The sequence below is a fragment of the Mesoplodon bidens genome, assembly GCF_964165515.1.
Source record: "Mesoplodon bidens genome assembly, chromosome: 19".
Classification (NCBI taxonomy): Eukaryota; Metazoa; Chordata; class Mammalia; order Artiodactyla; family Ziphiidae; genus Mesoplodon; species Mesoplodon bidens.
In genome coordinates, this window is record NC_138179.1 from 46,800,929 (window position 1) to 46,825,291 (window position 24,363).

Consider the following 24,363-nt stretch of genomic DNA (forward strand, 5'->3'; position numbering starts at 1 on the left):
GCGCGCTGGTTTGCAGGCCTCCAAGTTCTAGGTCAAGTCTCTTAAGCGTGAAAGCTCTTGTGTGACGTGCTCTGACTTCCCCACAGCAGCTGCTGTTTCCAACGGCTCCTCCACTCTGTCGAGTGAAAAAGAAAATTCTGCCTTACCGGAGGGCCTGCTACATTCCGCGGCACTGAGCTCCGCGGCCCGGCTGCCTGGCCTGCGCCAAACGGGAACCACCGTAATTCCCCGTCATGCCAACGCCCCCGTTACGCCGGAATGTTGTTCTCCCAGCGCCCCAAGGCGAACACACCGTTGCACACGCCGATGTACTCAGGGCCAGGCCAGCTTCAGTGAGGCTCTCCTGCGCTATCCTGGCCACTGTAGAAATGCTCTGAATTCTAGGGTTGGTCTTCAGCAGGCAGCAGCCCGACCAGTGTGGTTCTCACTTTTTATTAGTTCCCATTCCATCTTTTCCCCACCGAGGGTCCCAAGGCAAATGCTAATCTAGCCCTAAGTACTATATCTGTGTCTTGAGTTTGAAATGGAGAAGGGTCCGAACCTAGGTAACATCTCTTTATAATTTAAATGGTTTCCCATAATTTGCTTTCAACAAAACTAAAGGAGGACTGAATTGTTAGATATCATTAAATATAGTTTTTAATGATAAATGTGATTGTTAACACAGCTCAGAAAGAATTCAAAGAATTGAGTGACACTGTTATATATAACAAACCCCTTATAGTACTATGTACTTCCTTATGTGAACAAGTTTCCTCTGTGCTTCTGTTTTACTCTAATAAAAAATTAATATTCATCCACACACATGAACTAATTGAGAGGAAAATTCCCTCTTGTAAGAGATGTATATCCAATAAAATTTTAGTTTCTATAAAAATTTAAAGAGATACTTACGCTGTTTTGAAAAACCTAGTACTAATAAATGTAACCCTTAAAGCGTTCGTAAGGTTACAATTACTTTAAAAAAAATTTTTTATTATTTTTTATAAATCGGGGCCTCCCTGGTGGCGCAGTGGTTGAGAGTCCGCCTGCCGATGCAGGGGATACGGGTTCGTGCCCCGGTCTGGGAGGATCCCATATGCCGCGGAGCGGCTGGGCCCGTGAGCCATGGCCGCTGGGCCTGTGCATCCGGAGCCTGTGCTCCGCAACGGGAGAGGCCACAAGAGTGAGAGGCCCGCATACCGCAAAAAGAAAAAAAAAAAAAAAAAAAAAAAAAAAAAAAAATAAATTTATTTATTTATTTTTGGCTGTGTTGGGTCTTCATTGCTGCGTGCAGGCTTTCTCTATTTGCAGCGAGCGTGTTTTCCAAACAGATATGATGAGGTTATTAATAACAGACTTTCAAGCATGGAAATAAATTACATGTCAGATAAACTGTGGATGGATTAGAGTGGAATTATGAGCAGAGAAAAAGGAACTATGTTAAAGAAGAGCTTTCTCTCCTGTTTTTAAAATGAATGATATCGGCTTCTGAATCACTGCTATTTGGATCGAAATAGATTGATATGAATGCAACAGTTTATAAAGTGTCAATATTTACAACACACTGGAAATTATGTCCTCTGCAACTATTTATTTTAAAAATTTATTCATTCATTGTTTTGGCTGCGTTGGGTCTCTCTAGTTGTGGCGAGTCGGGGGCTACTCTTCGTTGCAGTGTGTGGGCTTCTCAATGCAGCGGCTTCTCTTCTTGCAGAGCACGGGCTCTAGAGCGCAGGCTCAGTAATTGTGGCACACGTGCTTAGTTGCTCCGTGGCATGTGGGATCTTCCTAGACCAGGGCTCAAACCCATGTCCCCTGCATTGGCAGGCAGATTCTTAACCACTGCGCCACCAGGGAAGTCCTGTCCTCTTCAACTATTTAAATTTATCATGAAATACTTCAGATGTCAACTAAAAATGTGAGGGGGAAATACATGTGCAAAATTCTTTTAGGGAGTACTGCAAAAGGACAGGACCAGTGACTTTTTTGGACAACAGCCCATTTCAGTGGAGTAGTTGACTGCACATATTCTCAAACCAGACCATCTAGGTTGAAATTATGTCCTCCTTTTGATATGTTTTTGGGAAATCTTCTCTTTTTTTTAATCAAAGTATAGTTTACACATAGAAGTGCACATGTTTTTACAACCTGAAACACATTCATGCAATCAGCACTTAGATCCGGAAATAGAAGAGTACCAGCACCCCAGAAGTTCCCCTCTTGCTTGGGTAAATTTCTTAGTGTCTCTCTGCTTCTGATCCCTCATCTTTAAAATGGGGATAATAATACTGACCTCATACAGTTGTTGTAGAGAGTTGATGAACTAGTATCTGCAGGGCAGTCAGCACGGTGTCCCCCAACACAGGGTGAGTGCTATGGGAGTGGTGGCTGTTGTCGTGATTCCCTGTGGCCACCAAGCCAGCGCCTCTCTGCTTCCCTTCACCACAGCCTGGCTAAAAGCCCCCTGTTCGGGGGACTCCTGAACATGCTGAATCCACCTTCAGGTCCCCAACACACAGCTCCTCGGGAGAGGGACTTGGAGAAGATCACAGCTGTCAGTTACAGCATAATCAAGGACCTGATGACCCTACGTAAGTTACACACCCAGCCCAACATGAAGTGTGCAGACTTTATTAGCTCTGAGACACTCCATTGTCCACTAGGGTCCCAAAGGTCATCACAGAACCTTTGGGGGCAGGGTGGCTGAGGGCTGGAGTTCTGTCCCTGATGTGTCCACTACAGAGGACACTTTCATCTCCAGCTGGTTCACAAGCTCTCGGCGGGAGGTCTTGACCAACCTTGGGGGCTGGCTGGGTGGTGGGGGAGAGTTCCGAGCTGGGAGGTGATCGTACTTGGCACAGAGCAAGGCTCTCACGCGGGAGATCAGAAAGGTCTCTGTTCTTCGCTGAGCCCTCTGTGCCATAAGCTACCTCTACACCTGCGGCTCGCCCACCCTCCACCAGGCCTGCTGTCCAAACAGAGAGCTGCGGGAGGCCGGGAGAAGTCCTGAGCCTCTTCGCCCAAGCCGTCTTGGGTCACCTGGATTGGCAGTTTGTAGCTACTCTAGGTAAATGGTTTTCAGTTTACAGGCTGTCTGCCTCCCCCAAATCCTTAACTGTCACCTCACCCACCTTCAGTTCCTTCCTGGTGTCTCTTACCTTGGGCTACAGTGGCTCTAGCTCCTCACAAATCCAGGATCTGAGCCATGTCTCTGGAACTCCAGCTATTTGGGGACAGAGCTGAGGTGTTCAGGGAGGGAGGGAAAGCGAGGACCACAGACAAGTCCCTGTACCTCCAGGGGATGCAGAGGTGAGGCCAGGGGTGACAGGAGCCCCTCAGGCTGCTTCTGTTCCGAGGACAGTGTTGCAGTTTTGTCCATGTCTGTGGCTGGGGCCAGCATCCTGGAGGAGGAATTCCCGAGCTTCGGCCTCCATTCGTCCAGGTCACCATAACTGGGGGCCTGGGAGGGGCAAGAAAGAGGGAGGCATCAGTACGGGCAGCCTCCCCAGGCCACCCTGACTTCAGCGACGGGAAGTGGCAGGAGCTGTGTCCTGCTGCCCTTGCCCCAGATGTGGCATCCCTGGTCACAATCTGGGCTCTGTCACCGCCTGTCCAGCCTGCCTGTCGTGACTCAGACCATAAAGGAGGACAGCAAAAGTCATAGCTGCTCTCGGACCACAAAGGCCCTGGGCTGGATGCCCACTGAGACCAAGTTAAGGGCGGGGGAAGACACGCAGCTGCCTCCAGGCAAGCCCCCCGGCGGTCTCCTCCACCGCTTACCTGTGCAGGGGGCAGATCGCCCTGGGGTAGTCTAGTTCCTGGACTCTGAGTCGCTGAGGTTGCAGGAGACAAGGTCAGGTCATTGGAGGCAGGGGCTCCCAGAATGTAGCCAGTGTGGTCCTGGGGCGGGGGCTGCTGAAGGAGCTGCAGGATGCAGCTGAGGTCTGAGGACATGCGTGATTCCAGCCTGCCAGGCAGAACCCCACAGTCAGAGTCAGGGTCAGGGCTGGGGCTGGCAAAAGCAGTTGACGTCCTGAGGGCAGCTCTCGATTTTGTAGCCTGCATGCTGTCCCTGCTATTTCCCTGCTATAATCCACAGCCCCTGCCCAAATTCCCCTTAGCACATCCCTGACTCTGATGATAACAGTGATCAGGCATGGATCATTTAGTCCTCATAATGAAGTTTTTTTTGGCAGGGGGGTGGATAACCAAATTACTTTATTTGACGGGATGGTACTATGGAAAGAACTTAAGTAGATGTTTTGGTGCACCTTAGGAAAGGTGAAGGTAACCCAAACGTGCATGCACTGCCTTGGTGACCAGGGAAGTCACCCCCGTGGCTACAAGAAGCCAGCCTAAGGCTTAGCTCTCCTTAACACTGTTTCCCAGAGGGTGCCTGTCAAAGAGATACTCTGGCCTCATAATGAAGCTTGACGTGGGTATTCTGGTTATCCCCATTTCACAAAAGGGAAAACTGAGGCTCAGAGTGGTTAAGTAACTTGTCCACAGTATTGCTGGTAAGTTGCAGAGACAGAATTTGAACCCAGGACTATAGTGCCCCTAAGCCCTCCCTCTGCCACCACAGCCCTGCCATCCACAGGTCACACCCCCTTTCCAAGAGCCCGCGGAACTTGTTTCTGCATGAGGTTATGCCCCTCTCCCCAGAAGTCCTCCTTGGCATGCTCCAGGGTTTGCTGGGACAAGCCATCCAAGGAATTACACTTAGCGACAGGGATGGGGAGGTCTGCAGCTAAATGGGGCTGGCCATTCTCAAACCCATGGGGCACCCAGCGATGTCCCTGAGGCACCAGGAGGGGGCACCCGTGCCTAGCCTGCCACTGGGCCTGCCCTCTGTGGCTGCCCCCATCCGTGGCCCACAGGTCACTCACCTGTTCATCTGGGCCTGGAGCTGCTCTAGCCTGGAGCCTAGCTCCCGAGGCCAGCAGTCTGGGTCTCCCTGAGGGTTTGGGGGGCTCTGACTTGGCCTGGGGGGCACTTGCTGCAGCAACTCAGGCCAGCGGCCAGATGCATCTGAGATGCTCAGGGAAGGGGCTGCACCTGCACAGGGGGAAAGGGAAACTTGAGCTTCGGTTCAGCCGGTTCCATGGGCCTGACCTTCTTGAGCTGAGCCCGGGCCCCTCCCCCTACCTGCCATGGGAACACAGGGTGGGAGGAGTGGATCTCCTTACCTGGGTGCCCTGAAGTACGAGGTCCTGCCCCCATAGAGGTCTGGCTTCTGGGACCCAGAAGGCTGTAGCCCTGGGAGGGGGGCTGGGGCCCCAGCCTGGCGGGGGTGGGTGGCTGGCTGGGTGGGAACGTCCAGCCCTGGCCTCACTGTCCAGGGAGCTGCCGCCCAGAAGTGCCCTTGGTGCCTTGATGTGGAGCCCCAGGGGGCTGGCCGGTATCTACCCCTGAGGGCAGCCCTCACTCAGGCTCTGAGGACACAGGGGGAGGAAGGGTACAAGGGCCTCCCGGCACTGAGCCTAGGGAGGAGCCCCTCTCCACTCACTGAGGGGACTGGGGAGGCCTCTCCCAGGGGAGGCAGGTTGGGGAGGATCTGAGAAGGGGTTAGGAGGCTGGGCAGGGGCTTCGGGCTGGGGAGGGGCAGACACTGGTGGGGGCTGGCTTTGCTCACCTGACTGGTTGTCACGGAGGAAGAAGCCTCGGTGGTCCTGGCTGCCTGGGGCCTGTTGGGGTGATGACTGGAGACCCCCACCTGCCTTGTGGAGAACGAGAGCATCAAGTAACAGGGACCAAAGCCAGGACAGGGCCTCTTTGCCCTCCCCTCCCCCTCCCCCTGTGGCCCTGTGGCCACTGGGTGAGAAAGTGGTGACAGGTGGCTGGGCTCCCTGACTGTGCTCCGGCAGCTCCTCTCCTGTGTGTGTGGGTAGGAGATGCACAGGGGCTTGGAGACGTGCAGACCCCCCCAGAGTCTCGCGAGAGGCCGCCTTGAGCAGCAAGGTTGGGGTCGAGGGAGACAGAGGGACTGTTCTTCTCCCTTTTTCCCCCAACGCTCTGGTGTCCCCGCCTTCAGCGTGGGCCAATGGGGGGATTTCCTCCGAGGAGATGGGGTCTGGAAGTCCCAGTCCATTCAGGGGGTGCCTTCAGCAGCACCCCTGGCAGCCCACCTTCCTGGCACCATGAGACTTGGGGGTACCCAGGGGCTACAGATATCCCAGGCCATGGGGACCGCATCCCTCTTGCCCTGGAGTCCAGCCACTGAGCACTTGGGCCACCTGATGGCTCCTGGCTGCTGGACCTCCCCCAAGGCAGGGTCTTTTCCCCTAGACAGACCAGGTGGGAAGGGGGGGGACAGCAGAGGGCAGAGGGTGGGCAGGGCCATCCAGAGCATGTAAACCTGCCTCAGCACCACCTCCAGAAGCTGGGTGTGGGGCTGGGCCAGCAGGACCCCTCCTCCTGACACCGGAGGTGGGGGCTCAGCATCGGGGCCTCAGCTGCTGCTGCCCCTGCCGGGTGTGCCTGCCCCCGCCTTCCCACTAGCTGGTTCCAGACCCGCTCCTCCATACAGACCCTTCTGGGCACTTCCACTCCATACTGGCTGCCCCACGCCTTGGCAACCCTGAGCTCCACAAATATTTGGTCTCCCCGCACACCCTTGAGACTTCCTTGGTTATTTAACTATGCAGCTCTTTCTTTTTCCTGAGTTATTATAATTTCCTCCACTGAGTGATAAACTTGAGAGGAGAGACTGCTCTATTACTGTTTATACCCCTGGGACCTGGCACCGTGAGTTCTTGGATGGCAGACACCACCGCCCCCGCCCTGCACCACCACCCCCTTGCAGCTTGGTAGGATGTGGTGGGAAAAGCCCGGGCTATGGAGATGCAGAAACTTGAGTCCCATTTTGGCTGCGCCATTGACTATAGGGCTTACTGTATGGCTGTGTGGCTTTGGTCATTTGTCCGCTATGACCGTCAGTTTCCTCATCTGGAAAATGGGGATAATAACACCACTTGCAAGAAGACTAAATGAGACCATGTAAAAGGAGCCCAGCGCTTACCACATAGTTGGTGCTCGATAATTGGTAGCTACTTTCATATTTAGCATGATGTTGGCCATGGTAGGCACAGAAGAAATTATGGCAAAGGATGCAGGAGGGGGTTGAAAGGAAGGCAAGTGGCCAGATGGGTCCCTTTAGGCCAGGCAGGCCAAGCTCTCAGCCGGCTGACTGGCCATTGCCCATTACCAGCTGGCCGAGGGCCACCCCCCACCCAGCCTATCCAGCCCGGACTCACATCCCGCAGGTTGAAGGTGACTTCCAGCTTACTCCAGAAGCTGTCTGCGAAGGCGGGGTACATGTCCAGCACCTCCAGCAGGTCTGCCCGCTGGATCTTGTGCAGGTCACAGTAGGTCAGGGCCCGTACGTCTGCACTGGACTTGCCCGGCCGGGCATGGAGGCTAACGGGCTCCCCAAAGATGTCATTCTTTCCTGCCAGCCAGAGGGGCGGGGTCGTTCTAGGGCCTGGCTCCAAGCTCTCTTCTGAGGACCCTCCCTGAGGACCTCTTAACCATGACCTCACCCCACTTCAGGGATCCTTCTGGGCTGGGGCCTGGGAACAAGGTTGGATGTGCTGGCTGAGGGGTGCTGCAGAGACCCCTCCCACCCCAGCACGTGGGGCCCCTGGCTATCTCCAGGCCCCTCGGGACCATCCTCTATTAGACTCCCCACTCCTGTTTCCCACTTTCTTTGGAACTGCCCCTACCACCCCCACCCAGGGGACAGTGGGCAGTAGGGACCCTAGAGGCTCCCTGCTTAATCTCTTCTCCGGGCTGCCACAGTGCTGCAGAGTGGACGGGACCCAGGGTCAGGAGTAGTACCCAGCTCCCCAGGGGAGGGCCTGAGGCTTCTCTCTCTTCGTGTTCCCGCTCCCTTTGTGGGGCCAAGTGACCAGCATGGGCCCAGCAGAGGAAGCCTGGGGAAGTCACTTCCTCTCTCTGGACCCCAGTGTCCTCATCTCTAAAATGGGTGTAACCATATCTGCCTTGTCTACCCCCCTGGGCTGTCCAGAGAAGCAGATGTGATGCTTGAGGAAGCGGCTCGAATAGCAAGACGCACCAGACAGGTGGATGCAAGGCCCTGGGAGGGACGGATGTCACAGGGTGGACAGGGGCTGGATACAGGGGCACGTGGTGAGGGTGTCAGGCCCTTCTGGTGCCAGATACCGTGCTAGCCACAGCACGTAAACATGAATAAGACACTGTCCCATGCACAAGGAGCCCCCCAAAATCCAGAGAGACAGATTACAAAGTGATCTCTAGAGCCTTAGAACAGGGAAGAGCCAAGAGCAATGGGGCTACGGGGGAGGGAGAGGCTCGTTCCACCAGGAGTGGCTGGGAGCAGGGAAGAGGGGGGCATACAGAGCAAGTGAAGTCGGGGGGGGGGCGCTGTGTTGTGAGACTCTAGGAGGACTGGAAAAGGGCAATGGGGTGGAGGAAGCAGCATGTGGTCCGTGCGGCACAGTCAGGGCTGCGGGCAGAAAGCCCAGGGCCAGGGTGCCAGGGACCATGATTACTTGGATGGCCACTCCCCACAGGAAAGTCCAGCCCCCCAGCCTGGCCATACCACACAAGAGGTGCTAATCGCTTGCACAATGATGGACAGAGGCCAAGACATATGCCCCAAGAGAACCGGATAAAAGGTCATTTACAGAGGAAGGGACTGAGACTTGGAGAAGGAAGGGACCCTCCAGGGTCACAATGAAACCCAAGAGGCTGGAAATCTGGGCAACATTATAAAGTGATGGTTTTCCAGTAGATGAAGGATTACGACCTAATGTCCATTTCCACTCAGGACAAAATGAGAGGAGTTCATGTCTCTAAATAAAACTTAAATTGGACTGGCTTCTTAATTATTAATAAAAATTATTCTCTCTCCCACATGGATGGCACTTCTAAGCTTGGCTGAGACTGAGGGAAGGGCTCATAGAGGAGCCCGTGCTTGAGCTCAGCATTAAGGATGACTGGGGTCTGCCAGGCAGGGGTGCAAGACAGGTGCTCTGAGCAGAGTGGCAGCAAGTGCAAAGGCACTGAGGTGTGACAGATGGGCAGGTTTCGAGAACTAACTAGTTTGTATGGCTGGAGCGTGAACGACTAGGGGGGAGGCTGGCAGGACTTAAGGTGGCCAGAATGAGGAGGGCTGTGCATGCCATGCACAGGGGTTTACATTTGTCCCATGGGTCATGGGACCCATGGAAGGATTTTGAGCCAAAGAGGAGGATGCCAGATGTGAATTTCAGGTCACTGGCAGAAGGTGGAAGATGGAGTATGGCAGTAGACCAGATTCAGGGCCACGGGAAAGGAGCTCCTGACACCTGCCCAGGAAGGACACAATCAGGGGTGGACCCAGGCAGGGACAAGTAGACAGGTATGGGACAGAGAGATTAATGAGGGGAACAGACAGGGCTCCGTGGCTGCCTGGATGGTGGCAGTGGGGCAGAAAGGAGGAGGGTGCTTCCTTGGTTGACTCCCAGGTCTCTGGCCCAGGCAACGGAAGGTTCACACTGATGGGGATGCTGACGGAGCTGCCTTTGAGGGCAGATGATTTCAGACTGAGATATGCTGTTTGGTCTGCCTATGGAATATAAGGGTGGCCATGCCCAAGAACACACGGAGTAGTCCAGTCTAAGGAGAGATTGGGGCCCGGACACAGTTCTGGGGGTCCTTGTGGCATAGGTGAGGCTGAGATCACGGGAGCAAGGAGCTGGCCCAGGTGAGGATGCAATGGGAGAAGAGAGTGAGCACCACACTTGGAGAACACCGGCGGAGGGCAGGCCAGAGGGAGAGGACTGGGTGGAGGCGTTGGAGTGGAGCCCGGCCATGGCGAGCAGGGGAGGGTGAGGCTGACGGCCTGGGCAGGGACTTGGGGTGGGCTGAAGTCAGGGGGAAGGCAAGGAAGATGAGCACCATCTCAGACAGCTGCAGTGACCTGCCCAACGTAAGCGGCAGGGGCTGTGTGTGCCCCAAATCTGTCCCCTGTCCAATGCTCGTATCCTTCCTCCGAAGTGTCCAGCTGTCCCTGCAGCTGCACCGAGACTGGGGACCCCCCTCCATCCGAGGCAAACCCTCGCCCTCTCACCCGGAGCTTCCCAAGGGTGGGAGAAGGTCAGAAGCTGCCTGGACTTCCGAGTCAGCCCCGTAGCCCTGGAATCCCTGCTTGTCCACCCACCAGACGTCTCTGAGCATCAACTTCCCTATCAGGAAAATGGGGCCTGCGGCAGAGGTTAGTTTTAAGGCTCGAGTGAGCTGGGTGTAAAGCTCCCCCGTGGCACACGCTCTGCACATGGCAGGTCAGCAGAAGGGTCCACCGTCATCATTGGGAATGGCCTGGTCCACGCAGGGCACCCCACATGCCGGCCTAGCCCTCCCTGCCAGACGCACCGAGGATGGCCACCACTACGTCGTCGCGCAGGATCTCGATGGAGCCGCGGGAGATGAAGTAGAGCGTGGAGAGCACGTCGCCGAGGTGCACCAGAGTGTCCCCGGGCGGCGCATGCGTCGTCTTGAACTTGACGGCAAGCGCGCGCAGGCAGCCCTTGCTGGCGCCGTGGAAGGCTGGGCAGTGCTGCAGCAGCGCGCGGTGCAGGTGCAGGCAGATGTCGGCCTGCAGGCACTCGGGGAAGCCCTTCAGCACCTGCGAGAAGGGCGGTCGCGTCCAGCGGGGCGCGGCCGGGGCGGGGGTGGGGCTGGGGGAACGGGTGGGGAGGGCTCTGGGGGCACCGTGCGCCCGCGGGAATTTGGCCTCCCTCGGGGAGTTAGCCAGAGCTGGGACTTGAGCTAGGTCGCCCGCCCCGCCCCAGGCAGAGCGGCGGGGGCTCACCGCGTTCATGTCGATGCCGTTGGTGTAGGACCAGGCGTGCTGGAAGTACTCCTCGAGGCGCTGCCGCAGCGGGTTGGGAATCTGGTGGAAGCGGATGAACTCCTTGACTCGCAGCATCTGCGTGTGGTAGCGCGCCGTGCCCGAGTACAGGCGCTGGATGATGGCCGACACGTTGCCGAAGATGCTGGCATACATGAGGGCTGGGGCAGGGAGCGGGGGATATGGGCCGGGGGTGGGGTGAGGGGTGAGCTCCTGAGCATCCCCACCAGGCCCAACACCTCAGGGCCTGCTCCAGGACTCTCTCCCTCTCCCTGGGATCCCCCAGCCAGGGACCCCTCTGTCCAGGGCAAAGTCACAAGTGCCCAGGACGGCGCCAGGGCATATGGGGGACAAAGACCCCTGGGCTTCCTGCCCTCCTCCCTCTGCCCTCCCTCTTGGCAGCTTCCTGGGCCCAGAGGCCAAACTCCTGAGAAGAAGAAACTAGGGCAATGAATTTTTTGAGTTCAGATTCGCTTTCTCTTTCAAGTTGTAAAAATATAATAAAGGGAAAACTCTTGGTCTCTTGTTTTCACCCATTTTCCCCTTGTTTTTGTTTTTCTGGGCTTTAACATCTCTAAATACTTCATGGGCGTGGACCTGTGCTAAGAAGGGCCCTGGGCTTGGTTTAATTCTCTGCTATCACCGTCTTGAAATTCTTAATAATTTTGTTTTAACAGAGGGCTCCACATTTTCATTCTGCACCAGGCCCTGAAAACGATGAAGCTTGTCCTGATCCCTGGTATAGAGCAAGGGCTACATGGGTGTTAAATTCTGTGTATAGTTGGCGTACACATATGCAAAAGTTCATTGTGCTGCAAATTTAGGATTTGCCTATCATACACACTCTGTTATATCTCATTACAAAACTGAAACTGGGATTCTATGAGTAAGGCCCGGGACACTCACAGCCGATGAGCATGACGCAGATGGAGAAGACCTTTTCGGAGTTGGTGTTGGGTGAGACGTTGCCGAAGCCCACGCTGGTGAGGCTGCTGAAGGTGAAGTACAGGGCCGTGACATACTTGTCCTGCACCGAGGGGCCCGAGGCTGGGTCGCTGCCATTGTAGTGCTTGCCGAGCTGCGCTCCCAGGCTGTCCAGCCAGCCGATCTTGGGCTCCAGATAGGGCCGCTCCACATTGCCGATGGCGTACCAGATGCAGGCCAGCCAGTGTGCGATGAGCGCAAAGGTGCACATGAGCAGGAAGAGCACGGCTGCCCCGTACTCAGAGTAGCGGTCCAGCTTGCGAGCCACACGCACCAGCCGTAGCAGCCGAGCCGTCTTCAGCAGCCCAATCAGGGTTGTGGTCTGGAGAGGTAGGGAGGGGGCCATGGAGTTGGGGGTCAGCCCTTGAAAGGCTGTGCTTAAGACCACGTTTATTCACTTGCGAATGTGGTCACATAGTCATTCAACAAACACTTACGGAGAGCCTGCTTTGGGCCAGGCTCTTGGCAGTGGGGCACAGTGCAGGGCCTTAGGAGCTCTCAGTGTAGAGTTCAAAATAGCCTTATGTTTGCTCGCACAAAAGTCTACGGGGAGCGCAGAGGAAGGGGAGGTCAAGTCTGCAGCGGCAGGGCAGGGAAGGCTTCCTAGAGGAGGTGACACAGGAGCTGAGTCTTGAGAGAGGAGGCTGGGTCTCCAGGCAGACAGGAGGGAGAGGTAAAGGGCACTCCAGGCACAGGAAGCAGCATGAGCAAAGGCATGGAGGTGTGAGAGGGCACAGTCCACGTGGAAAACCAAGGGTGATGCTGCAGCTGGGAGCACAGAGTAGAAGATGGTGGAGGAGTGAGGAGTGAGCCTGGAAGGTGGGCAGGGGCTGCTGCCGTGGCCGCAGGGCCCACAAAGAGCTCGGCTTTTATTCCAAGCCACTGGGGAGCCACTGAAAGTTCCAAAGACTGGGTCAGATAAGGAACAGGGTCAGACAAGTGATTTGAAACTCGCTCTGGCCTCTGTGGGCAGGGGCTGAGGCTGGCAGGTGTGGGGCTGGGGCAGAGGTGGGTAAGAAGGCCACGTAGTGTGCAGGCAGGGGCAGTGTGGGTGGAAAGTGGGAGGGAGGACTTGGGGATAGATTTGATGGGAGTGGGTGGTCATGGGAGCAGGTAGTCACGATGGACACCCCGTGCTGGACAGGCTGGGTGACTGGGGCTTGACTGGAACACAAGAGGCAGAGCTGATCTGAGTGGAAAGCTGATCCCAAGAAGGTGGGTCAAAAGGACACAGTGGGACTGGAAGCCACGAGAAGAGAATGAAAATGCCCTCACCATCAGCTATGAGAAGCAGAGTGGGCATAGTGGAGGGGCTAGGGCTTAGGAGGGGGCCGGGCTGCATGGAGGGACAGCCTGTGGATTCCTTTTCTATGCCAGGGTAAGCGTGGTTTAGAAGTCGGCACGAGGGGCTGGGGCACAGGAGTGCCCGTCCCAGAAGGGGCAGGATTCTGGAGCCCAGGGAGGGCGCCCAGGCCTGGGGTGCCCAGCTGCTCCTTCTCCAGGGCTGGGAGAGGACAGATGTCTGAGGCCCCCCCTTTCCACCACCACTTGCTTTGGCAAAGGCGCCCAATGCCAGGTACTCTCTGCACCCAGGGCTGGGGCGCAGGGGACGGCCACAGCAGCTGGCCTGAACGGGGTTTGCTCACCTCATCAGAGCCAGTACGGAAGATGAGCAGGTCGAAGGGGATGGCGGCCACCATGTCGATGAGGAACCAGCCCTTGAAGTAGTGGACGGCAATGCGGCGTGGGTGGCTGACCACCTCGTCGTTGGCATTGACGTAGGTGGTGCGGAAGTTGATGACGATGTCCACGACGAACATGATGTCCACGATGAGGTCCACCGTGGTGAGCGGGCTGCAGGTGTAGCCACAGTCCGCGCGTTGAGGCTCGTCCTGGTCGCCGAGCAGGAAGGCGGCCGAGTAGGGCGTGAAGACGGCCGTGTAGATGACCAGCAGCAGGATGAGCCAGTCCCACACGGCCTTGAAGGGGCTGTAGTGCAGGAGGGTCCCGCGGTGGATGCGCGGTGCCTGCAGCTGGTACTCCGGCAGCACGTCCGCACCCAGGGACAGCACCTGGGGGTGGGGACCGTGGGGCGGTCAGCAGGGTGGCCGCCGCTGGTGAGACGGGTCTGGGAGGGGTGCAGATGCAGGGCTGAGGCCTAGGAAGGGAGATGTGGGAGAGGGTGGGTGATCGGGGCTGTGCTGGGGAGAGGGGACGACACAAAGATGGGGTGTGCACGTATGACAGGGCAGGTTCTTAAGGGGACAGGTGTGCTGGAAGTGCAGAGAGAACGGGGGGTCCAGATGAGGGGTGCAGCTCTGTCCCACAGTGACCCCAGGTTTGAAGCTCACAAACTCCCTCCCAAACAGGCCAGCCTGGAGCGGGTGGAGGCTGGGGGAGGGGAGAGGGGAGGGCCAGGCTCAGGCAGATTGAGAGGGTGGTGGGGTGGGGGGCGGGGCATCAGTCCTCTCTGGTGGGTTTGGGAAGTTTCCAGTGGTCAGGTTCCCGATGGAAACAAGTCATCCCCAAAATACCCTCTTCACTCCTGAGGGCCCTGTGGAGCCTGGACCAGTGAGGGCCCTCCCTGGGGCCAACCCTCAGAGCCTCCATGGAAAGAACCAAATTTGGGGGTGAGTAGCTAATCTGAGCCCTCGACAGGTGCTGTGTGCCAGAAGCCTTGACGACCCCACACGTCCGAGGGGTTTTGATCATTACAATCAGCCGAACGCCCTTCTGCGCTGCCCCTCTGACCCCCGCCTCCGAGCCTATGGCCAACACAGGATCACCGGGGCCCAGCCCAACATACCCAGGCTCTGCCCAGATGCCCAGCACAACAAACAGCTGGGGCAGCGGGAAGGCGTGCGTTTTGAAGCCAGACCTCCCAGGTTGATCCTGGGTCGGACCTTGCTGTGTGTCTGTCTTGGGGCAAGTTTTTTAACCTCTGTGAGCCTCTGTTCCCTCACTGGCAGAAGGGGATGACACAGGGCAAGACTCCACGGGGCTGTTGTGAGTAAATGAGCTGGTGCGTCTCAATGGCACATGCCGCTCTACACGATAATTCCTCCTCCCCACTCAACCCACGTCAGACACTGCCCCGACCGACAAGGATGGGGCCTGAGGGGTGTCTCACGGACCACGCCCCACCCCCTGCCTAGCACTACCAGATAGGGCCCTGCCGGTGGTCCTGGTTTAAGAAAATCTACCATGTAAGGTTCTGACCTTGCAAACCAGGTCCATTAGCAGATGGGATCACAGTAAGGAAGATCCACCCAAAGGCTGGTTCCAACCAGACGGTCCCCCATCTGCCACCCAAGGCCCTAGGAGGGGCCACAGTGTCCCCACCCTGTGGTGACCTCCAGCTCAGCCTTGGCCTCGGCTCCTGTTTTGCCTCCCCAGGACGTTTCCTCTAACCCTGCACAGACTCAAACCATCTTTTTCTCCCTGCTCCTTGTAAGCACCCTGGCCACACAGCTGTCCTCCACTGACTTAGAGCTGCAGATCCCTTGTCCCGCACGTCCGTCTCATATGCCCCGCACTTAGTCCACACGGGGGCTCAACTAAAAGGGGCCAAATGAGCACTGAAAGCCTGGCTGTCATGGCCACCTCCACCCCTGGCTGCTCAAGACCAGCCAGGATGAAATAGCAGAGCACGGGGATGGGAGGGAGGCAGTCAGACTTTGGGGGGGTGGGGTCCGAGGAAGTGTACATCCTCAGGGCTTCCAGACAGGGGTGCCATCTCCCCCACCACAGACCTCCATAGTCTCCCATCGCCTCTAAGGCCAGCACGAGGCCCTTCCCAGTGGGCCCTCAGGATGTAGGAACTGGGGTGTGGGATCACAGCCCTCTAGGCCCTTTGAGTTCTGGCTGAGGCTGGTGTGACTTCCGTGCTCTGGGCCATGCCAGCCTGAGCTCTGTCAGGCTCCTCCCCACCTTAGGGCCCACAGGCAGTGGGTTAGTAAAGCCAAGAGGGGCTGGGGCAGGGGGAAGGGGGCAGGACAGGTTGGGTGCAGGCCAGGACCACGGGCCCCAGCCAGCTCTGTCGGGCTTCACGGGCAACTCTCCAGTCCAACAGCCCCCATGGCCCCTACCACCAACCTGAGGGCCCCAGGGTGTGCAGCTAGGTGGGCTTCCCAGGCCATTGGGCCACCCTGCCTGAACTCCAAGCACCCAGCCCTCAACCTGGGGTCCTTTCCCAGGGTTCCTGTGTTTGGTGAGGGGCTGGGTCACAAGGAGTTTCTACTCCATCTGCTCCAGCACAGACAGTGCTTCAGGTGAAAAGGGGCAGGGAGGCAAAAGAGCTGCTCCCATCCGCTTATGAAGCAAAGTCCCAGGGGAAGCTGGAGTAGGCGCCTACCTCGCCCTGCAGCTCCTTGCCCATCTCTGGCCTAGGCAGCCCTCAGTGCTTCGTGAGGCCAGCACACTCAATGTCAGGTGAGTCCTCAGAGACGGTGCGGTCCGACTCATTCCTCCGGATGGGAGCCCTGGGGCCCAGTAAGGGCATAAGGCCTCTTGCCCAAGATCACAGAGCGGGCTAGTGGCAGGGAACCTGAACCTTGGGCACGGCCCTCTGCATTTCCCTCTGGATGGTCAGCTGGGAACTGGGGCATCAGGCCCCAGGAGGAGGGACACTGGGGTCAGCTGGAACAGAGGACCCAGGGGGGTTCGCCTTGGCCTGGCCAAGGTGGGGTGGTGGGGAGGGAGGCATTTCGGGCCTGATCCCCAGGGACCTGAAGATGCCAGGGCCACCTCCCCTCTGCCTGGATTGCAGAAGGATCCTGCCATGGGGGCTGGCCGTCGCCTCAAAGGCAAGGGTCAGAAGCAGGGCTGGGGCTTCCCCATCCACTTCTCAGTATGGCCCTGACCCCTCTTCTCTCTGCTTCTCCTTCTCCGGGACCGGCAGAGCCTTGGATGGTCCCCCATGGTGACCTGCGGGTTCCCCCCTCCCAGCTCCTCCAGGCCTAGGATGTGGCACTAGTCACAGGCTCTGCTGACCCCACCCTCCCCTGGTTCTGGGAGCTGAGCAGCAGGGTGGTGGCCTTGGGGTAGGTCTTTAGGTCTAAAGAATCAGACTCCAGCAGGACAAGAGGCCTGGAGCTCAGACCAGACAGTAGGGGGCTGGGTAGGCAGGCTCCCTCTGCTAGCCCCGCCCCAGAGGAGTCTAGTCCAGGGCCTGAGAAGGGACCCTCGAGGCCCAGCAGAGCCCCGTCCACCCTGTCCTGCAGGCCGCACCTGGGTGACCTTCTCGGTGACGTTCTGGGTCCGCTCTACCACCTTGTGGGGTGCGATGATCTCAATCTCTGTGGTGGAGCCCGAGCGGTGCTTCTCCAGGTTGAATTCCACAAAGTTGAGTGTGAACTGCGGGATCTGGCTGATGGTCCTGTACTTGACCCTGCCCGTGCCAGGTCCCTGTGCACCTGGCCTGCCACGAGAGCCCTCTGAAACCAGGGCTGGGGTCAGAGCAGCCAGGGCTGGGGGACCCACTGCTCTACCTGGTGCTCCCCACCCCTCCCCTGCCACCTGCTCCCCGCCTCACCGGAGCCCAGGAAGCTCTGGGAGAGCAGGCGCTGGGACAGGCTGCGGCTCCCTCGCTTGGCCAAGAGCTGGGCCAGGTCCTCAAAGTTGAGGATGAACATAATGACGGCCCCATCCTCATTCTTCACGGGCACCACGTCCACGAGGCAGCGGAAGCTGGAGGCTGCAAACACCGCGGGGAGGGGGTGTCACTGGAGGGGTCCTCTCCTGCAGAAACCTGGCCTGGGGAAGCTAGGGAGGGAGCTGGGTTAAGGTCAAGTTAAGAGCAGCCGTGGGGGGTGAGGAGGCCTGCAGGGTGACCAGAGCTATTGGGCAGAGGGTTGGTGACACTGCCCAGCAGGTGCCCCACTCACAGGGCAGAGGTGGAGAGAGCAGCTAAGCTTCTCATTAGAAGATAATGTAGCATCGGGCCCAAGTCCACACTCAGCCCTCAGCTCAGGGCTTAACCTTGAGGTTCGCTTCTGCTGTAATTAAAGCCGAGCAGATGGGGGTGGATTAAGTGGGGAGGTGAGGTCGGGCATTCTACCCCCATGTAGCTCTGGCTGGCCCTGGGTTCAGCTCCCATATTCCCGTCTCACAGAGATGTCCTGCTCCACTGATGCTGGAAGGAACTCACTGTTGAGAACATGCTAAGTGCTGGGCACTGAGCCAGCTGGCACATGAGGCCTCAAGCTCCGTGGTGGCACCCAGTGGATCCCTGGAGGGCACACACGGACCCCTGTTCCACTGAGCCTGGGGTTCTGAGGAACTGACTTGCTGGGGCTGGCTGGGGCCCTGGAGCGGGGAGCCCTGGGCTCTCAGTTTGGAGAGGGGAGGGGACTTGTCTGGGGCGAGGACACTGGAATGAAGGCCAGGCTGCTGCTCCAGGCCTGGAAGGGGCCCATGGTCTCAAGGCAGAGGTGCTGGTGCTGGGACTGGGGGTGGAGGCGGGGCAGGCAGGGCAGTGGCCTGGGGTCTGGAGAGGGAGAGGGAGATAGATGGCAGGGTGGGGGCAGGACGGGCCCTCCAGCCACTCTCCCCTCTCTCAGGAAGCCCAGACCCAGCCATTGACCCCACTCTTCCTCTTTCTCTGCTCCAGGGTCTCACTCCCCCTCCCATAGGTGAGTGGAACAAAACAAGCTAAAACTCCCCTGTACCCCAGAGTCCAGCCTGTGGGCTGGCTGGATGCCCCGTGAGCCCCCCTCCATGGTACCCGGTCATCCCATGTCCCTCAGTTCAAAGTGTTGGTGGGTGTCAGGCCCAAGGGTCAGGATGCTAAGGGCAGGGGCCTCAGGTAAAATGACTATCAGAAGGCAGGTTTGTGTCTGTCTCATTTGCCAGCTGCCAGCACCTGTTCCAGGTGTTGTTAACCGAGTGGATGGAAGAATGTGTGTAAATGTGAGTGGGTGAGAGGCTAGCTCACAGGATTATTACTACTTTGGGTTCCACTAGAGTCACACTTCCCCCAGCTGCCCCTCTGGGGTGCTTCCTCACACCATTAGTGCTGGGGTGCAGCCAAGCTGCCCCCATCCTCCCTCCCACTTTCCTCCCTGGGAGCAGGAATCTCCAGGATCAGATTCCCGGACTCCCAGGCACCAGGCGTCAGGCAGCCATCTGCCAGCTGCTGCACTGGGCCCCATGGGAGACATCCACCCCGAGGAGAGGTGACCCGCTTGCCTCTGTGACCCACTCCTGGGCTCGCAGCACTGTAGGCCTGCCTCCCAGGCCAGAGCCTGGTACTCTCGTCAGCCCGGGGCATGGCGAGGCTTGGGTACTGGGACCCACCCAGGAAGCCTCCTTGGCCAGTGACCTGAGACACTGCCCCCAAGGCCAGACTATCTCCTCACTCTCTCTGGCACTGCAGAAATCTGTCCTGGGAGCAGGTGGGGAGAGGGCAGAGCTGGGCAGAGGGCAGGGCCTCCAGGCTCTGTGCTGCTAGGGGTTGCCAAGGCCCAGTCTGTACCCACTGATGCTACCTTTGGAAAACTGAGGCTGGGAATGGACCAAAGACCAGCCCATCAGAGCAGTGAGGGCTGGAAGGGGGCCATGCGTGACACCCTATGCCTGACCTTCATGCTTGCTGCCTGTGGGGTGGTGGAGACAGGAGGCTATGAGGATTTGGACGAGTTCAGAGCATTCTTTTCCTGATCCCTAAGCTGTCCTTGCTCATGAGCTCCTGTGTCCGGGTGACCGGAAGTGGGTGAGTGTGGTCACCCTAGGTTGTGCCCAGGAGTGGCAGTGTTCCTGTGCCCTTGCCCGCTCCCTGGACGGGGAGCCACAGGCTGTGCTCATTCTCCCTTCCAGGGACTCCTCCCAGTCACCTCTCTGACCAAGGGCAGCAGGAGCATCTGCCCCCTGGGACACCTCACTGCTCTCCGCTCTTCTCTGTGTCTTGGAGGTGTCCCTTCCTTCAATTTCTTTATAGTCCCCGCCCCTCCCCTGTGAGCCTCCCTGTTGTCTATTGCCCCCATCTCTTTACACACCCCCATCCAGCATGTGGTGAGCCCTCAGGGAGGAGCTGGTGCCACAAAAGCTGCCACTAAGAGGGCGGCTCCATACCGCCTCCCGACTTGGTCTTTCTGACACTCATGGGTGGGTGTAAAGAAAACCCTGGGACCTCAGAGCTCAGCCCTTGCCCTATCCTCCTGATCTGGAGCTGAGGACTAGAGGAGCCCCAGGCTTGGGGATGAAGGGACTCTCTGGTTTGGGGTCATCAGAGAAGAGAATCTGGCCAAGGCAGGCAGGGATGGGCCCCTCTGGCAGGTCCCCAGTAGGGGGGGAGATCTGAGGGCTCTCCATCCCTCCCTGCAGACCTTTGTTCATTCTAGTCTTATGGCCATCCCCATGCCTTCCAGCTGTTAGGTTCTTACTTGTCCCAGTGAAGGCAGATGGCGGCAGAGCCAGTTTCTCAGGGGTCTCTGAGCCCTGTCTCATGGGGTAATTTTGGTCAAATGCCCTGGCCTCTTTGAGCCCAACTTTACACAGCTGCACAATGTGGAGATATATGGACATAGACCTTCTACTTTGACTTGGAGAACTGTCAGCGGATTACCCCTTTAGGGGAAAAGAGGACTCTAAATCAGCTAGAATTCTGTCCAGGACCCCTTCCCTTCTCACCTCCCTGGAGTCAGAGGGGGGAAAGAGGGGGGAGAAGAGGTATCCTGAGGAGGGAAGAAATCGCCATTAGGATGCCCTCCGGCAGGACTGTAAGATGTATGTGAATATGATAAAGAACAATCATGCGGTCAGAGTGGACCATGAGGTGAACATAAGTTATCTGAGCATTACATCCTTCCCTTAGGAGAATGCAGGCCAGGAGGTTCCCCTTTCTGGGTTTCAGGCCAATTTGGGGCAGGTCCAGGTGGTCAAAGTCTTGGACTAAAGGACAGGGAAGGGCTTCGGGTGGGGGTGGGAGTAGACTGGGATTTATGGGGCACCAAGTATTTGGGTAATTTTTCATTTTCACCCAGGGACAACCTGCAAGACTAGGTCTCTAGGGCCCCTCTGATTGCTAGAGGACCCCAGCAGGGTTCTGAAGACCTGAGTCCTGATCTGAGGGCCAAGGCTTGGCCTTGACCTCTACCCCCTGCCCAGGCACATGCAGGGTGCTGAGGAGACCCTAAGAGCTCTGATTTGACATTTGACTAGGAGTCTGTGGTCAGTCCTCACCCCTCTGGGGCCCAGGTAGCGCTCTGGGGTCAAGGGGAGGGACAGAGAAGGACTTGTTGTCCACTGTCGTTCCCCGCTGTCCCACCCTGTTCCCCTGGGGCCCTTCTCGCTCCTTTGACTGTCACCTCCTCTCTGCAATGATGTGAGGAGGTGAGGTCACAGCTTTTCAAAATATTCTGACTTCATTAACCCTGTGAGCGCTGCCAAGCTAAGCCAGGTTCTTCCTAGTCCCCTAATTGCTACCCCATTCACATGGGTAGCAGCAGCAGGGGACAGCCAGAAGTACAGCCAGGACCTGCCCAAGAAGCACCCGGAAGCCCTTAAACACATACACACATGCTCACGTTCACACTTACACTCATGCTCCACACCCACCCACACACACACGAGGCCCCTGCTACCTGGCTGTCAGCACCCCTCAGCCCCAGGGTCTGCCCTTTACCTGCACTCCCGTGATCCTCATGCCTTCTTCCCCAGGGGGGCCCCTCTTCTGAGGCTTCCTTCCCCCAAAGCCCTGCCTCCGAACACAGAGGCTGTTGGGTTCCTTTCTGCCCTCTTGGGATTATTCAGACCAGATATCTCTGAGGGAAGAATGCAGAGATTTGGGGTCCAGCCCCAGTTTGGACCAAGGCAGTAGAATCTTGGCCAAGTCCCTTCTTTTTCTTGGGCCTTGGTTTCTTCATCCATGAAAGGAAGGGATTTATCTAAGCCAGTGGCTCCTAAACTTGGCAGAACACCCAAACTGCCAGGGAGATTTTTACAAATACACCTGCTTTGTCCTCACTCCACACCTCTGAGTCAGCCTCTCTCTAGGGAAGGTGTGTTTTGGAAAACAAGCTCCAGGTAATTCTGATGAAGAACCAGGCTGGGGGCCCATTGATCCAGGTGATTTCAAAGGGACTTTCAGGATCCTAATTCCCACTCCTCTCTTCCCTCCCCTCACGGATCCAGGGAAGCACTGGGGGGAGGGTCTTAAAGGGCTCCATAATTTTTCATCCTCAGCCCCTGACCTATGCTTTTGTTCTGTTTGCAGTAAGCTTGGGCTGGCAATAACATCCCAAACAGGATGAGCCTCCAGGTCATGGCAAACTCCAGACCCTATCTCCCCAGGGAGCTAGGGCTTGGTGAGCCAGGCCCAGCACTCTTTTCAAGCCAGCTGCCCCATGCCTTGCCTGGCCACAGAGGCCTTGAGAGGGTGACTTCTCCCCTAATCCCCAGAGCAGATGGAGATGAGTAAAGGTTAATTTCCATCCCAGCTGCCTGACAGCTGGGGCTGACAGTGACAGAGTGGACAGCCAGGAGACCAGGGACATGGGGGAGGGAGGGTGGTGCGGGAGGCCCTGCATGGGGCCAGGACCAGTTGGTGGCTCAGCCTGGTCCCTGGCCTCTGAAAGGGACCTCAGAAGGCATTTCATCCAGTGTCCATCACTTCACCCTACAGATGAGGAAACAGAGGCCCAGAGAGGAGACAAGATTTATCCAGACCCTTTGGTCTCCTGGGTCAGTGCCCTTCCCATGGCCACTCTGCCTGCACAAGAGAGGGGCCAAGCCTGCCTTGCAGAACCTGTGGCCTGAGGGCACCTCACCATCCTTGCGGTAGTAGAGGATGTCCACCTTGCACTCCTCGGCCCCCAGCAGGGCCTGCGCCAGGCGGGACATGGCACTGCGTGGGGTGTTGGGGCCTGTGAGGAAGTCGCAGGTGCACGGTCTCTGCATCACTTCCACGCGGGAGTAGCCGAAGAGTTCACAGAAGCCATCGTTGCAGTAAATGATGGCGCAGTTCTCCATCTGAGCATTGGCGATCAGGAACTTACGACCTGGGGTGGGAGGTGGGAAGCCCATGGCAACCAGGATCAAGCAGCAGAGAGGGAAAGATCACAGGGACTCTTGGGAGCCGTCAGGGTGGGATCTGGGTGGGGGAGCAGAGTGGTGATCAGAATGGGGTGGGGGGAGGTCAGGTCTGGGGAGGGTGGGAAGGCCAAGGAGGCCAGAGCCATGGGGGAAGGTCAGGGGACTCCTGGGAGTAATGAGGGGGTGGTCAGGAGGGGGAAGCAGGAGAGTGACTAGACAAGTGAGGGAAGGGGAGTCAGGGCTGGGGATTGTGGGAAGACCAGGGCAGGAATGAGTGGGGTCGTGAAGAGGGAGGGAGGCCCAAGGCTTCCCGGAGGCAGGGAAAGGGGTGTGCCCAGACCGGGGCCAGGCCTGGGTGAGCTCCTGGAAAGACCAGAGTGGCTATAGGGTTAGGAGGTGAAAAGGAAGGCGAAAAGGAAACCTCTGAAGGAATTTGGGGGGGTAGGGGGCGGCTCAAGAGGGAATTGGTACAGTGATAGAAGGGGAGGCCAGGGCTTGGAAGGGGAAAAAACAGCTCCGGGGTGCAGGGGAGCACTGCGCTCTGCCCACCGTGCTGTAGAAGAGAGGGCGGCATTGGAGGTAAGCGGGGGCTCCCTGGGGGAGGTGGTGTTTCGGGGACATTAAAGAGAAGGGTTTTGCGTTCAGCCGCAGGTACCCCCCCACCCTGCTCTATCTGAAGTTAGTAAAGGGTTCCGGCCACTCCGGCCACCGAACCAGGCCTCCACATCATGCCCCCACCCGACGCACACACTCACTCTGGCCCTCGAACTTGCGGATGATGGTGTCCAGGTAAGTGTTTTGGGGCGCGACGTGACCCCTGCGGACCGGCATCTTTCAGCTGCGGCCTCTGCCTGGAGCCACCAGCGGCCCGGCTCCCTGCGTCTCCGTCTGTCCTCTGGCTCCGCAGCGTCCGGCTCCGGGCGGGCGCCGCCCCCGGGGAGGGCCGCGGGGCTTCGTGCCCCGCCCGCCCGCCTGCGTCTACCCTCTGCTGCCCTCCCCGGCCCTCCCCCGCCCTCCCCGGCCGGCCGCTCGCCGCGCCTCCTCCCCTCCGCTGCCGCCCGGGAGCTGTCCGCGCCGCGGTGCTGAAAGAAGCCGCGCAGCGGCGGCTGGGCGGGGGCAACTTCTCCGGGACTCAACGGGGCGGGGCTGGGCGGGAGTCCCGCTCCAGGACTTCTTGGAGGAGCTTCTGCTCTGTCCCAATGGCCTGTGGCCTCGGCCCCTCTCAGACCCGCTCCCGGTACCAGAGGGCAGTCCGGACGTTGCCAGGCGGTCTCTCTCAGGCCATGGGGGGTCGGGGGGTGGTGGCGCAGAAGGGGTTGTTAGAGGCCTCAGGTGGTTTTCTGCTGAAGGTCTCTTTCCTGATCTGACCGTTGGGCTGGACTCCGGCAATGGTACGGTTAGACCTCTTGCCCATCCTTATCAGGTACCCTCCAGCTGAACCCCAGTGCCCATGTAGAACTCCTAGTGGCAAGCCCATCCAGGACCTGGTC

At 58.0% G+C, this 24,363-nt stretch overlaps 1 protein-coding gene across 3 annotated transcripts; it reads right to left on the reverse strand.

Annotated features, from left to right (window-relative positions):
• Window positions 1-3,017: 3,017 nt before the first annotated feature.
• KCNH6 (potassium voltage-gated channel subfamily H member 6) lies at window positions 3,018-23,704 on the reverse strand (the record flags this gene model as incomplete). 3 transcript variants are annotated; one of them, XM_081219336.1, is made up of 14 exons in its annotated part: window positions 3,018-3,442; window positions 3,763-3,949; window positions 4,872-5,040; window positions 5,618-5,702; window positions 7,239-7,432; window positions 10,381-10,633; window positions 10,820-11,019; window positions 11,765-11,850; window positions 12,010-12,164; window positions 13,489-13,914; window positions 17,072-17,277; window positions 17,376-17,537; window positions 22,609-22,839; window positions 23,629-23,704. In XM_081219336.1, the coding sequence occupies 14 exons, from the start codon at window positions 23,702-23,704 to the stop codon at window positions 3,206-3,208; spliced, it is 2,667 nt and encodes an 888-aa protein (XP_081075462.1). In that variant the 3' UTR covers window positions 3,018-3,205. The 3 variants fall into 3 exon arrangements, with proteins under 3 accessions (XP_081075462.1, XP_081075460.1, XP_081075461.1); XM_081219334.1 differs by adding an exon at window positions 5,172-5,266 and having other exon boundaries at window positions 5,593-5,702; window positions 11,765-12,164; XM_081219335.1 differs by having other exon boundaries at window positions 11,765-12,164.
• Between the last annotated feature and the right edge of the window lie 659 nt (window positions 23,705-24,363).